The sequence below is a fragment of the Hylobates moloch genome, unplaced genomic scaffold (assembly GCF_009828535.3).
Source record: "Hylobates moloch isolate HMO894 unplaced genomic scaffold, HMol_V3 SCAFFOLD_21, whole genome shotgun sequence".
In the NCBI taxonomy this organism is placed as follows: domain Eukaryota; kingdom Metazoa; phylum Chordata; class Mammalia; order Primates; family Hylobatidae; genus Hylobates; species Hylobates moloch.
The window spans coordinates 31,384,129-31,401,595 of NW_026652296.1; the positions used below are offsets into that span (position 1 = coordinate 31,384,129).

The 17,467-nt window shown below is 50.5% G+C and overlaps 1 protein-coding gene across 7 annotated transcripts in view; it reads left to right on the top strand.

Moving 5' to 3' along the window:
- LOC116461231 (tyrosine-protein phosphatase non-receptor type substrate 1) overlaps positions 1–16,922 on the top strand; it is a 45,578-nt gene extending 28,656 nt beyond the window's left edge. For 4 of the 7 annotated variants that reach the window (XM_032142742.2, XM_032142745.2, XM_032142744.2 and 1 more), the window contains exons 6-9: positions 1,787–1,900; positions 4,892–4,916; positions 11,756–11,807; positions 14,362–16,922. In XM_032142742.2, the coding sequence (XP_031998633.1) occupies positions 1,787–1,900; positions 4,892–4,916; positions 11,756–11,807; positions 14,362–14,610 (440 nt within the window). In that variant the 3' untranslated portion in view covers positions 14,611–16,922. The remainder of the gene's footprint in view (positions 1–1,786; positions 1,901–4,891; positions 4,917–11,755; positions 11,808–14,361) is intronic. The other 3 variants (XM_032142746.2, XM_032142747.2, XM_058433107.1) reach the window with 1 other exon arrangement.
- Positions 16,923–17,467: the final 545 nt, after the last annotated feature.

Here is a 17,467-nt window from a genome sequence, read left to right on the forward strand (position 1 = left end):
TGGCTGCCACTGGGAGCCTGCCCCACTGGAAGCCAGGGTGGAGTCATTCAGGGTGTTTGCAGCTTGTCCCACATACAGTCAGTGCTTCAGTGAACATCCTTGTACATGTTCCATCCCACATGTGACTATTTCTGTGTGATTGCCCAAGGAACACTTTAGGCCAAAAGGCATACTCATGTAAGGAGGAGATAATGATGTCACTGCCCTGAGAGAGTGTGAGGGTGTCAAGGTGCCATTTTCTCAGCCCCTGCAACGTGGTGTTGGTGTACATCTCTTCTGTTTTCAAATGGTGGCACCTGGTCGGCATTTCAGTGCAGCCATGGAATATGTCATCACCTGTTATCAATGTGGCTGATGCCCTATACATAGTAGAACCCTTGAATGGATTAGAATAGAAGCCATTTCTGTCCTTCATGCACCCTTCAGGGAAGCTCTAAAAGACAGCCTTGGGGCTGTGTCAAAGTGACCCTTTGGTTTCACCAATGCCGGATTTTCTTAGGATGTGTAGGGCATCGGGCAATGCTGGGTTTTCACAGGACGTGTAGGGCATCGGGCAATGCTGGGTTTTCCTAGGACGTGTAGGGCATCGGGCAATGCCGGGTTTTCGTAGGACGTGTAGGGCATCGGGCAATGCTGGGTTTTCGTAGGACGTGTAGGGCATCGGGCAATGCCGGGTTTTCGTAGGATGTGTAGGGCATCGGGCAATGCTGGGTTTTCGTAGGACGTGTAGGGCATCGGGAGACAGGATGTGTGGCTTTCCACACCAGCTCTGTTGCATACTTGCTGTGTGACCTTGGACGAGTCAGTGCCTCTCTCCAGGCCTCCACTTGCTTGTGGCTGTGTTGAAGGGGATGAGCTTCATGACCCCTCAGCTCTGAGTCTCAGCTGGTAGGGGCCATGATTATCTTGCTCAGCATTGCAGCTTTAGGGCCTGACCACAGTAGGCACTCAATAAATGCTTTTTGAGTGAAAGAGGATAAAAGAGTTAGTTGGTTGGCTGGTTGGTTGGTTGGTTGGTTGGTTGGTTGGTTGGTTGGTTGGTTGGTTACATAATCCTTAGCCAATGAGGTAGAGATGACTGTTGGCCCCAGTAACAGAAGAAGAAGCCAGGGTTTGGAGGGAGGCTTAACTGACTTGTCCAGGGTCACACAGCTACTTAGTAGCATAGATTTGAAAGCACTTTTCTGTGGCTTAGAGCCCTGCTTCTGTTGAACCACTGTGTTCTACTCTATGATCCCCTTACCTGTGCTGTGGGCAGTCAAGCCTCCATCGTCATTTCAAGAGTCCTGGTTCAGAGCCCCTATGCTAACTCTTGAGCCCAGTGTGCACGGCCCAGGTGCCAGGCACAGATCGGTGGTCAGCCCCTGAGCTGTGCAGAGCCTGCTAGCCACACTGCCCTTCTTCTAGCTGCTGATTGAGTTTCCAGTGGATCTGGGGTGCCCTCATGACCGCTCTGTGGTTCACTCCAGATGAGAAGGAATGTTTCTGTTCCTCAGGAGTGAGGAACACTCCTGTATCCTGCAGCAGGGGTTCCTCCGTAGCTGTCAGCGGCAAATATATTCCCCCCTGGCACCTCAGCATGGTTTTTGTGCTGTTCATGGATGAGCCTCATGGGCAGGTGTGTACAGACCTGTGAGTGTGCCCATGTGGCTTGAGACATCTGAGAAGGTCCAGCCAGATGTTCTCAGTTAATGATGCCTGCTTTAGTGGTGAAAAGCGGTGGTGGGTTTGGTTTTCTCTGTTTTTAATCTGCATACATGAAGCCTCTATTCCATGTGGTCCCTAGAGAACACTGGACCTAATGAACGGAACATCTATATTGTGGTGGGCGTGGTGTGCACCTTGCTGGTGGCCCTACTGATGGCAGCCCTCTACCTCGTCCGAATCAGACAGAAGAAAGGTGGGTGCATTCCCCTCTTCCTCCCTAAGGGTTTGTCCCTGGACTGTCCTCAGAGGGAGATGCCATTGGGTGCTTTGGATTAAGGACATCAGCTTCTGCCAGTAGCAAGAAGTCCAGAGGTGGTGGTGCTAGGGCTGGGGCAGTGGCCTCACCACGTTAGAGTCTGGGTGGGTCACTCTGTGGCTTCTCCCTCATGGTTACAAGATGCTCATCACTGCCCCAGGCCCCATGTCCTCAAGGGGCCACTACTGATCAAGGGAGCTGCCAGCCTGGGAAGAGGGGAGGCAGGGACTCTTCTTACTTGTCTCAGGGAGGACATCATCTTTCCCAGGAGCCTCCCGGCAGACTTCTGCTTTCCTGGTACAAGTCTAGGTTACATGACCAGCCCCTGGACAGGAGGCCAGAGGGAATGGAGATAATAGCACCACCATTTGATTCGGAGGACTTAACAAGTGATTGCATGGGAAATGTTAGGGAAGTAACCTGGCACACAAGTGCTCAATAAATGTCAGCCCTGAGTATTACCCGTATTGTATGTAAGCCCAGAAATATGAGCCACCTCCCTAGAAAGCCCCCTCACAGGGCAAGTTGCATAGCCTTTGACTGCACAGCAGGAGGGCACAGGGTCGAACCCAGGACAAAGCTTCCCCTTGTTCGTGTGCATGTGTTACGTGTCTGTGTGTCTGTGTGTGTGTGTTGGTTGTTGGGAGGGTTGGTTGTTGCTGTGGCAGGGCCTCTGTCTTTGAAGTCAGACAAACCAGCGTTCCAGACCCTGGTTGTATACTCTAAACAATCAATTTGGCCTCTACAAGCCTCAGTTTCCCCATCTGTAAAATGGGTTTAGCAAAGCCTGTCTTGGAGAAGTTACAAGATCCAAATAAGCCCATGTGAAATAACGGGTCTGACACATTCTAGGATCGCCATAAATATATGTTCTCTTTCCCACTCTTGGAGAAGACAATTTTAAGCTGGTATTTCTGCAACCTTTTTTTATTACAAGAGATAGAAATACATTTCACATCTCAACCCAAGACGTACACACACCCTTTGTATATAAAATTAAAACTGATATTTTCTTTTTTGTCATATTCTTTTTTCTGTTTAAAATGCTGGTTGTGACCCACCGCCTCCAAAGGGACAAGTGCTGTCCCGAGCTGCCTTTCTGTGGCCTGGCACAGCTGAGCTTGGATGGGCACGTTATACACTAATCACGCATCCCTTTGGTAGCTTCTTCACCTCTGCCTCCCAAGTTTCCCTCCCTCCTGGGCTGGCTCTGAGATACTGGCCAAGCCTCATGCTCCTGTCTGGGAGGGTTGGAGTCAGGCCCTGCTTCTGCAGAATCTGCAAGATGTCCCACCAAGACGTCTACCCAATGGATTCCCTAAAGTTCCTGGAGAGCCCCACACAGGGAGGACTCCTCCTTGGGTGGGGAAGCAGGTCCCTTCCCCACCAAGGGTGACAACCCATCCCGTGGGATGAAGCATTCGTAGCGGCCGATAGTGACATCCTGGCCATCTCAGCCCCAGGCAGCATGCCAGGCTCCTGGCACGTGTGAGCTCATTACTGTGGGCTTAGGTGTTGCAGAGGAATGGAGTTTGCAGGGCTGCAGCTCTGGTAAAGGCCACCCAGCCCGAGTGGCAGGTCTGTGTGCAGAGTCTAGCTCTCAAACACAGGCTCCAGTGACAGGGACGGCTAGTATCCCCCAGCAGTTCCAATGTGCCAGGCACTGCTCACTGTGCTTTCCCTGTAGTAACAGTCAGTGCTCACCACAGACCTCATGGGTGACATTACTAACCCCACTTTACAGATGAGGAGACTGAGGCATGGGAAAGTTATAAAACTTGTTCAGGGCCTCACAGCCAGGAGGTGGTGGGGCCAGAATTTAAACCCAAGGACCATGTCTAGGACCACCTTGCACACTACCTCCCTCTGCCATAACTAGACCCCCCTTCTCCCTCATTAGGCCCTGGAGGGGTCTGCCCAACCTCTCAATGCTCACAGTGAAATGTCCTGATTTCAACTCAACCACTACCCAGCTGTGTGACCCTGAGGAGTCACCTAGTCTCTCTGGTGTAAAAGGGGGGTGACTGGTGTCCTATCACTGGATTTCCAGAGATGACTTGTGTCCAGCGCTTTGCAACCTGTCAGCCTCCACTCAGACTTTCAGTGCTGAGCACAGCTTCCAACTGGTACACCTCATCTAAAGATCCAGGACCTGCCCAGGCACCAAGCGTTAACCCAGCAGCAAGAATTCTTGCACTGTGGCAGCCTCCAGCCTATTAAAGTGCAGTGCAGAGTGCATTTGGGTGTGCATGTTGCTTTTTAATTACAATTTTACAGCAAAATGGGATCAAATGGCTGCTGAACCCTGGAGGCTTCTCTGTGGGTTACCCCATATCGCAGGTTTAAAACCTCTGAACCAGATGGATACTTTCTTTCCTTCCAAGATCCTTTTTTTGGAAAGTGGTGGCATGTAAATAAATGGATGCTCAGCCCAACCCTGCAAGTTATAGAAGCTCAGAGAGAGGAAGTGACCCATCTAGGGTCACACAGTGAGTGAGTGGGTAGCAGACCCAGGGTTCACACCTGATCCCCGGTTTGCAGCCCTGCTAGAATCTGTTTTCAAGCCACGAAGGGCACTGATTGGGACCTAGGCTTGTTGGAGGGTCTCCGCTGAGGTTTGTGGTTGAATGGAGGTGAGACCCAGACAGAGGTAGGGCGGTTGTCCCCTCCCAGGCTGAAGGCTGCTTTTGGACTCCTGGCAACTTCCAGAAGTGGAAAAGCAGGACCATCTAGCTTACTCCTTCACAGGCTTCCTTGGTGGAAGAGGATGCCCACTTGGTGGGCATGGGGGTCTCCTGTGGTTCCAAGGATGTGATTACAGTATTTCCTCTCCACGTCCCTGGAGGCAAACCTTTTGCCAAAAAATAGTTACATAAGAAAAGTGTGCTTCTAGTTAAACAACTGGCTTTTGTTTCTTTTGTCTTTCAGCCCAGGGCTCCACTTCTTCTACAAGGTAAGTGCATCATTGGTCCAGACCCTCTTGCAGTTATTATTTGGTTGTTTGACAGCCCCCCAGACTACAAAGCATAATCCATGTCCACTGACCTCACCAATGTGTTGGTCAACATGTCTCTTTCTCTCCTTTGTAAGCTCCTCACACTGGGTCATGCTGTTTTTAATTATTGTCCCAAATGAGGGTTTTTTTTTGGTGCACAGAGGCGCTGATTTCTTGCTTGCTCTCCCCAGACAAGGAGACCCTTGTCTAATCCCATGTGGACTGGGGCAGAGACCTCCCGGGCTTTCTGTCCTCACAGACATCCTGCACATGCCATCGGATGCATCCAGATCCAAGTTGTATACTTTACTCTTTCCTTTGTTTAGTAAATATTTATTGAGTACCTTGGCGTGCTGTGGCCCTGGAATGCCGGGATGAGTAGGATAGAATCTGTGCCCTCTGCAAGCTCACAGCCTGGTCAGAGGCTCAGACGGTGACATTACATCACTGATGTACGTCACCGATGGCACTTTAGTTTGTTGATTCACATTTTTAGTGACTTGAGTCCCTACTATGTGCCAGCCCTGTTCAGGACCAGCTGGTGATATAGCAGTAAACAAGAATCAGCCTAGGCTTTCATGGGGCTCAGAGGCCGGTGAGAGAAACAGGCATAAACGCAGAAATAAAGTGATTCATGGTGTCATATCAGGTGGCGACAACTCCTACCCTGCAAGGGGATGGAGGTGAATGGTGGGGGACTGTCTTAGGCAGAGGAAGGGACTGCCTCTGAAAAGGGGATGCAAGCAGGTGCCTGAAACTAGTGAGGTATGTTGGAGAGCAGCATGCTGGGCCAGAGAGGAGGCCTGTGTGCTGGGCCAGAGGGAAGGAGAGGAAGGAGATAAGGTCAGGAAGACACAGGTCCTGGGCATCTTGGTGTCCTTCGCAGATGCCCCTGCAGTCAGAGGTGTTATGAACTATTTTGTGAAAAGCCTTTATCGGCTTTTTGGAAGGCCTCTGATCTTCATCCCCAGCAGAGCAGAGGCAGCACACCATAATCTGCCATGTGAACCTATCTGCATAGAACCATGTGGACATCCGTGCTAAGGGTGATAAATAAAACTATAAATAGCTTCATGTTGGTTCACACCAGGTTTTGCCAGCAACTGCATAGTGCCAATCTTTTGATGGTTTAGAGCTTTCTGGGTTTCAGAATTACAGAATAGGACATGATGATCTGGAGTGGGGCCTGTGGGTGTTAGAAGGACTTGGGATTTTATCCGCAGTGGGATGAGGAACAAAAAGATGGACATGATCTGACTTTTGTTTTAAAAGTGTTGCCTGGCTACATGTGGAGCCCAGACTACAGGAGGCGAGGGTGTGTAGGTGACCGTAGTGGTCCCGGTCCAAGCAGAAAAAGATGGTGACCTGGACCAAAGTGGTGGGATGGGCTGAGAAATGCTCAGATTCTGGATATATTTTGAAGGTAGACACAAGAGGACTTGCTGACAGATTGGCTGTAGGGTTAAGGACCACCTCAAGATTGGGGGCAGTGGAGTGCTGTATCCTGAGTTGGGGGGTGCAGGTGATGGGTGGAGTGATGGGGCAAATATCAGGCAAAGCAGTTGCATATAGCAAGAGCAGCTCTTCTGCCAGAGAAGGCTCTGGGAAGCATCGGATGGCCCGCTCCTGCCCAGCAGTGTGAGTCCAAGGTACTCTTGGGATAAAGCCTTGCTTCTTGCTCTGATCTCCACAGGGGGCCTCCTGGTCTGAGCCCTGCCCAACCTTCTGGCCTTCTCCTCCCCTGAACAAGCAGAGCTGCCTCTCCAGCAAAACTAGGCTCTTCACTGCCTTCCGGGCACATGTGTTTTCCTTTTGTCATGCTTGCGCCTGTCACACTCCCACACCTAGGACACTCTTCCAAGGGCGAGACTCGTTTATATCCTTTGCCAAAAACCTTCAGTGGCTCTACCTGTCCCTCCAGATAAAGTCCAGATGCCTCCCTGAGGCTCCTGGGCCCCTTGTGGTCCAGTTGCCTTGAACAGTTTCACTTCCAGCCACCCCCTGTCCTCACATTTCACGGCTCAACCACACTGTGCTCCCCCGCCTCCCCTCCTCCCACAGGCTGGGCCCTCACTCTCCTCCTCCCCCTTGCACACTGCCCTCTCTGCTGGGGTGTGTTCCCTGCCCCTGCTCATGCACTACCCAGGGTCCCCCAGCTCCAGGGGTGGCAGGCACAGTGGGCTCTGTGAATGGCACCCCCTGGAGTTATGCAATGTGGTAGCTAGAGCGGGACCCCTCCTGTCACCTGGTCACCTCCTGCTCCTCCTGAGGTCAGCAAGGGCATGACATCCTCCAGGGTTGGGGGGCTTCCTGTGAACCTTCCTGGTGCCCCAGCATGGACACCCCGGTGTGTTCAAGGTGTCTCTGCATCTGTCCCATTTCATAACCCACCCCTCGAGGCCAGGGCCCATGTCCCTGAGGTTCACTGCAAATAGCTGCTAAACTTGGCACCATGCCTGGAATGGGATAGGTGCTTAGTAAAGGTTTATCGAATGAACAAGTGAACAAATGAATGAATGAATGGATCAATGCATGCCATCCTAAACTACTGTGGCACTTCCCACTCTGCCTTCTCTGAATCCCTAAAATGCTGCTTCCCAGTGGCTACACAGCCCCATCTAGGAGGATCTCTCTTTTTTGTTTCTGTTGTTGTTATTTTTTTTTTATTTTTTTATTTTTATTTTTATTTTTTGAGATGGAGTTTTGCTCTTGTTGCCCAGGCTGGAGTGCAATGGTGTGATCTTGGCTCACCACAACCTCCACTTCCTGGGTTCAGATGATTCTCCTGCCTCCGCCTCCTGAGTGGGATTACAGGCATGCACCACCACGCCTGGCTAATTTTGTATTTTTAGTAGAGATGGGGTTTCTCCTTGTTGGTCAGGCTGGTCTTAAACTCCCGACCTCAGGTAATCCACCCGCCTCGGCCTCCCAAAGTGTTGGAATTACAGGCATAAGCCACTGCGCCCGGCTCTGTTGTCATTACTTTTTACTTGTCTTACCTCCCCGATTAAACAATGAGTTTCTGGAAGAATAGAACATTGTCAATAATAATAACAGCAGTAGCAGCTACCACTTATTGAGGACTTACTGTGCTCCTGGCATGATCTATGCCTTTATGTATATTAGCCCACTTGTGATTTTAATTCTTGCAGAAAACCAAGATATGATATGATTTATCACTATCCCAATTTTATAGAACAGTGGTTTTCAAACTTGAGGGTGTTACAGAATCCCCAAAGGACTTGTTAAAACACAGATTACTGGGCCCCACCCCCAAAGTCCCTGATTGAGAATCTCTATTTCCACGAGTTCTCAGGTGGTGCTGATGCTGTTGTTCCCCAGCCACACTTTGAGAACCCCTGTTCTAGAAGGTTCTTATTCCCTAACCTATGGTTGAGGAAATTGAGGCTCAGAGAAGTCATGACATTCCCGAGGTCCTGCGGCTAGGAAGCACCGGAATGATGACTTCAGCCTCGACATCTCTTGCACTAAAGCTGGTGCCTTCATCACTGTTCCCATGCTTCTTGCTGTCTATTTCTTCTTCCCCAGAGAAACCAACCATTTTCTGCCTGTTTTTTATTTTTCCAGCATGAGCCTACCAAGGGAGCCATGAGATCACTTGCTCCCTTTCATCTCTCTAAACCAAAGCAATAGCTAGTGAGTGCTAATGGTGGTTTCCCATGCAGCAGCCAGCTTCGGCTTTGGCTTGCTGGGATCAGACATTTTCCAGAGGACGTTGGTGTGAGTAACAGCCGAGCACCTCAGGGAGGCTACAAGCGGGGAAGCTGCCACTTTGAGCTCAAAGAGTTCTTCAGGTTGCAGGGCTGGTGGAGGGATTGGCTCTCTCTAACTCCCTGGGTTAGGAATGTACAGACGGAATATTGTCTGTAATCTTCCCCAGCTCAGACGAGAGAAAAATGTGTCTCTGCTCCCTTAATTGGGCACTGGGGTTCATTCGATCAGCCATTTATTCACTTGTCAGACATTCACTGCATTTATTCTTGGAATATTTAGGGCTTCCCTGAGTCTTTCATTTATTTGTCTGGACTGAGCCTAACTCAGTGCCAAGCCTTGAGCTGGGGGTTGCAAAGGGGAGCAGAAAAGGCCCACCCCTGGTCTCATGGCACTTCAGAGCCAGTGAGAAAGATTCATTCATTCATTCATTCATTCAACAAATGCATATGGACTGCTGACAATGTGTCAGCCCAGTTCTTGGTGCTGGGGCTTCAGCAGTGAATGAGACTGGCCCAGTTCCTCCCTGTGTGAAGCTCAATGTCCGCTGAGGAGACAGGTTACCAGACAAGCTGGAAAGTTAATAAGGGATGTTGTGCAGCTGCTGACTAAATAAAATGAAGCCAGGTATGGGATAGAGCAGATCAAGGAGGTGGGGCCTGGGGTGAGCAGGGAGGACTTGTCTGCAAGGTGACATTTAGAAGATCACTGAAGGATGAGGAGGCTTCCGCCATGGGAATATCTGGGACAAGACTACACCAATCAGAGGGAACAGCCAGTGCCAAGACCCTGAGACAGGAGCAGTCAGATGCATGCACACAACGCAGAGGAGGCCAGAGGAGCTGGAGCAGAGCAGAGGCAGGAGAGGGATGGAGCCTAGAGCAGTCGGCTAGGCTGAGCCTTGGAGCTGGTGTCACTTGACCACCTTGGAGTGGTTATAGAGGGGTTGAGCATTCTGAGCAGAAAAGTAACATGACATCACTTATGCATTTCAGATAGGGAGAATGGAGGGCAGGGAAGCAGGAATAGAGGTGGGGAGATCAAGGAGGAGGTTCTTCAGGTATCAGGAGAGTTCGGGTGGTGGAGAGGATGGGGTGGCTGGCTTTGATGGATATTTTGGAGGTGGAGCCGACGAGCCCTAGGTTGGATTAGATGAGAGCTGTAAAGGAAGAGAGAGAAGAATCAGGGCTGACTCCCACTTCTCCAGCCTGAGCACAGGATGAACAATGGTAGAGCTATTCACTGAAATAGGAAAATCCAGGGGAGACACAGATATGGGGAAAATGGATAATTGGTTATAGTCTGAAATTGCTTTGAAAGAGAAGAACCCAATGTTTTGAGAATGGAGTTTGGGGGTTCAGTGAATATTTCTCCAAGAAAAGGCTGTTTAAAATAGCATCTGAAGGAAGAAAAGGATTGAAGCAGATGAAGAGGCAGCAGCACGGAGCATGCAAAGGCCCTGGGGCAGCCTGACTGGCATTCATTCCAAATCACTGTTTTTGAGCACATGTGGTGAGGAAGCGTGGCAGGCAGGCAGACAACAATAGAAACCGGATATGCAGATAGACAGGAGATCTGAGATTGTCATGGAGGGGCAGCCCAGCCAGCCCAGCACTGTCAGCAGAGCCATCACAAGGTGACACCATCGTTGAGTCTTGAAGGAGACACGAAAGTTAGCCAAGAGGAAAACTGATCAAGGGGGTCCTTCGAGGCTGCTATTGAAGCATGAAGTACATAACATCAAATGCCACCCCCCCGAAATATCTGGTGGGTAGATGAGTGGGTACATGAGGGTAGGGCAGTGAATTAGCCTGGAGGCAGCACATCAGACCACATAGGACTCTGAGCAGGGCGATGAGTTGGACTTGAACCAGCCAGCCAGTGGGGAGCTCCAGGAGGGCTGGAGGCCAGCAGGGTGGGGACAGACCTGCATGATCTTCCCCAGCAGACGTGCCCCTGCTCCTGGAGGGTTGTTTCTGTGGTCACGTGGGGCTTGTCATGTCTCAGAACTGCTTTCGGAGCCAAGCACTCATGCCAAATCCATTAATAACCCTGCTGCCAAGCCCCACTGCTCATTTCTGACATTATCCATGCTAACATCCCCGGGGTTGCCGGCTTGAGAATTTACACAACTTCTGCCAAGCCAATGGCTCTGGTTTGCTCATCACCTTGACCGTGACCCTCCAGTGAGTCAAGCCGTGGCCTCCAATTACAGAAGCAAGTGCACGAACAACTTATTTGATTAACTTGGATATCTTGGTCTTTTTCTTTTCTTTCTTTAATGATGATGCATAGATGTTTATAATACAGAACATTTGGAGAATATGGGAAACTAAAAAGGAGAAAAAAAATACCATGCAAAGACCACTGCAGTTTGCATTTTGCTATGTTTCCTTCCAGTGTTATCCACACATTTTTCATAATGGAGATAATCCCACAGAGAATTTTCCTTTTTCACTTATCATTTTAATGTAAGCATTTTTAACTAAAAAAAAAAAAAAAAACCTCCTCATAAACCTTTTAAATCTTTATCTGTGGATTTATCCTAATTTCCCTAACCAGTCCCAATTGGCAGAGCCCTAAGATATAAACCTCCTCCCCCATCCTGCCCTTGACAAATGCCTTTGTGTTGAAAGCTTTTTCTATATTTTGAATTCCCCCCAAAAAAGTGCAATTATGAGTCAAAGGATGAGGACATCTTCCAAGCTCTTGATTTTGCCAGCTGCTTCCCAAAAGGATTGTACTGGTTTGCCTCTCCCACCAGCGACGTATGAAAGCTCCAGTTCATTTCACCATAGCTTCTCCAGCACCAAGCATTATAATTTTTAAAGATCCTTGCCAGTAGAGTAGGTTAAAAAAATGATAGTGCATTGCTTAGAATTCCTTTTTAGTGAGATTGACCCCTTTGTCCAAACATTTGATATGCACTTGTATTTCTGTTATGAGTCCTTCATTCATGTCCTCAACCCATATAGAAAATGGAGCCTAAATGTTATTCTTATCAATTTGCATGGGCACTTGAGATAGTGAGGGTATTTTTATCTGTGTGTCTCTTTCCTTTTTAGGTTGCATGAGCCCGAGAAGAATGCCAGAGAAATAACACAGGTACAGTCCTTGGTGAGATGCCCTTCCTGGGAAACTCCGTGGCGTGGTTGCTTCACATCAACCGGAATTGCAGATCTGGTTCTAAATTAAGACTCCTTGTGGGGTGGAGGGTGGAGGATCTTACATTCCTAGTTTTCCCCATGTCCTGTGCATATTCCTTCTCTCTACTGCAGCCAAGGGTGGCTGTTGCAGCCTCCTGACTCAGTGTGACCCATTGCACAACTCCCCAGGGGCACCATTCACAATCCGTCCTATGAAAATGGTGCCCTGGAGTCAGGCTGCAGCTCCCTTAGTGTGGATCGTGCCTTCCCATCTCTGTACATTTGCCCAGGCCCGTCCCTCTGCCAGGAGCGCCACTCCCAGCTCACTGCCTGCTCATCACAGCCAGGCTTTTCTATGCTGTAACTGCAAAGCCCAGCCTGCCAGGGCCTCTCCCACCTTTGCTGATGGAAAGACCCCATGTCATTAATTACCTCACGCAAGGGCACACTCACTCAAGCTGGAGGTTTCTGGTCAACATTGCTGAGATGATTTTGCAGGCAACATGGTTTCTGAGAAACCTAGCCCTGCTCATCACCGGCTAATGCTGTCAGACCTTGAAGGCAGAGGGCTCCTCAGCATCTTGTAACAAGACAGGCCCTGCTCTGAACCCGGAACGAGAGCGCACCAGCTGTCCTTGACATTTCCAAGGCAGTTGTCATCTTTTTAGATGTAATCTGTTGAAGGAGTCGGGCTGGTGAAAGGCGCAGCATTTGTAGACCAAAACGCCTTAGCCCTGCCTTTGTGACCCATGGGGTCCCCCCGCAGCCCCGGACATGAGCTTGAGTTGTAATTAAGAAAAACAAAACAATTTCCAGTCATGAGAGAGGGAGACCTTCTCCCCCATCATTTTACTTCTGGACTTCCTCCTGGAATCTCCTGGGGGATAAAATGATGGTGAGAAGAATGGGTCATGGAAACCTGTACGAAATGCACAGCAGAGACTTACTGGGCACCCACTGTGTGCCACGCACTGGACAGTGAGCCAGACAGTCACGGCCCAGCTGGCAGAGTGCCTGCGATTCCAGTGCCAGGTGCCAGCCCTGGCCAGGGAGGGAGTTGCATGCTGTCAACATGGATTTCCCAGACAGAAGCAAATGAGAGTACACAGGGCTCAGGACAGAGGAGCTGTGTGCTAAGAGCACAGTCATAGAGTCCAACACACTTTGGTTGTTTGCCAGCCGGACAACTTTGTCCACTTTATTGAACCTCCCTTGGTCTCAGTGTCTTCAGCTGTAAAGTGGAGTAGACAATCCTTCCCAAGCAGGGTTGTGGTAAGAGTGGATGGGGTGATCTGTGTGGTTGTGTGCTGCTTGTAAGCCCTGAGAACTGAAATCAGCCATTACCATGCACCAACTAGGAGTCGTGCCGGTTGGTGGTAGCTTTATTCTGTTCTGTCATGCAGGGACCAGTCACAGAGGGAGCCAAGTTTATCATTCATGATGGGTGATTTTGAGGCGGCAGTGGCAGGTTGATAGGATTAGCACATGGGAGGTATCCAAGTTTGCTAAGTGGTTAATGATTGCGAACATTTATTGAAGACAGATGCTCAGTAGGTACCAGGCTCTGTTCTAAATGCTTTACCTGGATAATCTCATTCCATCCTCACAGCAACCCTGGCAGGAGACACTATTATCATCCCCTCTTTACAGATGGAGAAACTGAGGCCCAGAGAGGTTAAGTGAATTGCTCAAAATCCCTGAGCTAGAACCAGGATTCAAACCCAGGCTTTCTAACTCCAGAACGTTTCCTGCTTCACTAACTGGCGATCTCATTCTTATACTGCCCCTGTTCTCTGTCTCCCTGTCCCCAGCTTTGCCCTGAGTGAAGCTGAAATTATTGCCATCCATTCTTGTATTCATTCAATATGGATCAGACTTCTTATGTGCCAGCCTTGGTTTCTGAATCATAACAAATGCCCAGTGAATATTTGTGGAATAAATGCATACATTAATGAATGTCCCCACACATACCACCATCAGCACCTCCTCAGGCCCCTAAACAGACGTGGTCCTGGGTAGTGGGTCCTGTGATGGAAAACAAACATGGGCTGAGGAAGGACAAAGAAGGAACGTGGACCCTGCCAGGAGAGGGGAGGGCCAGGAAGGGTTTTAGGATGAGCCATGCTTCATCTGAAATTTACAGGGTGGATTGGGATTTGTTACAAGGAGAAGCAGGACAGACACCCTCGAGAGACGAACATGAGAAATGGGCGAAGACTGCAGGTGGTTCAGGCTGGAAGGAGGCAGGAACGGGAGAAGGTGACACTGAGGTGGGGCTGTGAGGGGACCACACTGTGCGGGTCAGAAAGACCCTTCAGGCAGGGTGAGGAGGAGGGCAGATGGGAAGGGGCAAGGCTGGAGACAAGTAACGTTGGCAAGAGATGAGGGGAACATGACTTACGGCTGAGCCAGTGTGGGCCGAGAGGACACAGAAGCATCCAGACTTGGTGTTCAGTTTGAGTGAGTGGGCCAGGGGCTATAGAATGACCTTCTCATGACTTTCTCTTTGGGTATCTTAAATCCAGGACACAAATGATATCACATATGCAGACCTGAACGTGCCCAAGGGGAAGAAGCCTGCTCCCCAGGCCGCAGAGCCCAACAACCACACGGAGTATGCCAGCATTCAGACCAGCCCGCAGCCCGCATCGGAGGACACCCTCACCTATGCTGACCTGGACATGGTCCACCTCAACCGGACCCCCAAGCAGCCGGCCCCCAAGCCCGAGCCGTCCTTCTCAGAGTATGCCAGCGTCCAGGTCCCGAGGAAGTGAATGGGACCATGGTTTGCTCTAGCACCCATCTCTACGCGCTTTCTTGTCCCACAGGGAGCCGCCGTGATGAGCACAGCCAACCCAGTTCCCGGAGGGCTGGAGCGGTGCAGGCTCTGGGACCCAGGGGCCAGGGTGGCTCTTCTCTCCCCACCCCTCCTTGGCTCTCCAGCACTTCCTGGGCAGCCACGGCCCCCTCCCCCCACATTGCCACACACCTGGAGGCTGACGTTGCCAAACCAGCCAGGGAACCGACCTGGGAAGTGGCCAGAACTGCCTGGGGTCCAAGAACTCTTGTGCCTCCGTCCATCACCATGTGGGTTTTGAAGACCCTCGACTGCCTCCCCGATGCTCCGAAACCTGATCTTCCAGGGTAGGGAGGAGAAAATCCCACCTCCCCTGACCTCCACCACCTCCACCACCACCACCACCACCACCACCACCCAACTGGGGCTTGAGTGGGGAAGATTTCTCCTTTAGATCAAACTGCCCCTTCCATGGAAAAGCTGGAAAAAAACTCTGGAACCCATATCCAGGCTTGGTGAGGTTGCTGCCAACAGTCCTGGCTTCCCCCATCCCTAGGCTAAAGAGCCATGAGTCCTGGAGGAGGAGAAGACCCCTCCCAAAGGACTGGAGACAAAACCCTCTGCTTCCTCGGGTCCCTCCAAGACTCCCTGGGGCCCAACTGTGTTGCTCCACCCGGACCCGTCTCTCCCTTCTAGACCTGAGCTTGCCCCTCCAGCTAGCACTAAGCAACATCTCGCTGTGGACGCCTGTAAATTACTGAGAAATGTGAAATGTGCAATCTTGAAACTGAGGTGTTAGAAAACTTGATCTGTGGTGTTTTGTTTTGTTTTGTTTTTTTCTTAAAACAACAGCAACGTGATCTTGGCTGTCTGTCATGTGTTGAAGTCCATGGTTGGGTCTTGTGAAGTCTGAGGTTTAACAGTTTGTAGTCCTGGAGGGATTTTCTTACAGCGAAGACTGAGTTCCTCCAAGTCCCAGAACCCCAAGAATGGGCAAGAAGGATCAGGTCAGCAGCTCCCTGGAGACACTTAGCCTTCTGGCTGGGACTGACTTGGCCATGTTCTCAGCTGAGCCACGCGGCTGGTACCGCAGCCTTCTGTGACCCCGCTGTGGTAAGTCCAGCCTGCCTAGGGCTGCTGAGGGCTGCCTCTTGACAGTGCAGTCTTAATCAAGACCTAACGCCTCAGTCTGCTCATCCGTAAAGTGGGGATAGTGAAGATGACACCCCTCCCCACCACCTCTCATAAGCACTTTAGGAACACATAGAGGGTAGGGATAGTGGCCCTGGCCACCTATCCTACCCCTTTAGTGACCGCCCCCATCCCAGCTTTCTGAGCTGATCCTTGAAGAAGAAATCTTCCATTTCTACTGTCAAACCCTACTGGGATCAAACTGGAATAAACTGAAGACAGCCAGGGGGATGGTGCAGCTGTGAAGCTCGGGCTGATTCCCCCTCTGTCCCAGAAGGTTGGCCAGAGGGTGTGACCCAGTTACCCTTTAACCCCCACCCTTCCAGTCGGGTGTGAGGGCCTGACCGGGCCCAGGGCAAGCAGATGTTGCAAGCCCTATTTATTCAGTCTTCACTGTAACTCTTAGAGTTGAGACGCTAATGTTCATGACTCCTGGCCTTGGGATGCCCAGGGGATTTCTGGCTCAGGCTGTAAAAGTAGCTGAGCCATCCTGCCCGTTCCTGGAGGTCCTACAGGTGAAACTGCAGGAGCTCAGCATAGACCCAGCTCTCTGGGGGATGGTCACCTGGTGATTTCAATGATGGCATCCAGGAATTAGCTGAGCCAACAGACCATGTGGACAGCTTTGGCCAGAGCTCCCGTGTGGCATCTGGGAGCCACAGTGGCCCAGCCACCTGGCTCGGGCTAGTTCCAAATTCCAAAAGATTGGCTTGTAAAAACCTTCGTCTCCCTCTCTTCTACCCAGAGACAGCACATACGTGTGCACACGCATGCACACACACATTCAGTATTTTAAAAGAATGTTTTCTTGGTGCCATTTTCATTTTATTTTAATTCTTGGAGGGGGAAATAAGGGAATAAGGCCAAGGAAGATGTATAGCTTTAGCTTTAGCCTGGCAACCTGGAGATTCCACATACCTTGTGTATTGAACCCCAGGAAAAGGAAGAGGTCGAACCAACCCTGCGGAAGGAGCATGGTTTCAGGAGTTTATTTTAAGACTGCTGGGAAGGAAACAGGCCCCATTTTGTATATAGTTGCAACTTAAACTTTTTGGCTTGCAAAATATTTTTGTAATAAAGATTTCTGGGTAATAATGAGTCCTTCCGGTGTTCAGTATTCTTGTCTTTGTGAGTGTGTCCCAGGGCCGCCTCGGGGGCTGCCCGCCCTCCTGCCAAAGCCTGGAAGAGGATTGAATGGACCCCAGGGTTTGGAAACAACCTACAGCATTTGAGCCCCTCACGTAGGTTTTAGAGACATACGATTTTTGTTTGCCCTGGCTCAGAAGGAGCCGGTGTAAGGTTGAGATAAAATTCCATACAGACAACTGAGTTTGGATGTCGGCTCTGCTGCTTTATAGCTGTGGGAATTCAAACAGCACCTCTTTGAGACTTGGGCCCCGCGTCGGCACAATGGGGCAGGAATAGTCCCTGCCAGGGTGACTGTCTGGATTCAAGGAGGTTGGAAGCACTGAGCCCATGCTTCGCACTGGGTAGGCCATCACTGAGGCTTGTGTGTTTCCTTCCTGCCCTGACCCTGCATAGCTGAGTCTCGTGGCCTCTCACCACTGATGGGATCTCTGGCTCACCCTCCTGGGGCCTCACTTTCCTACCCCACCAAATGCAGACATCTAATGCTTGTCCTG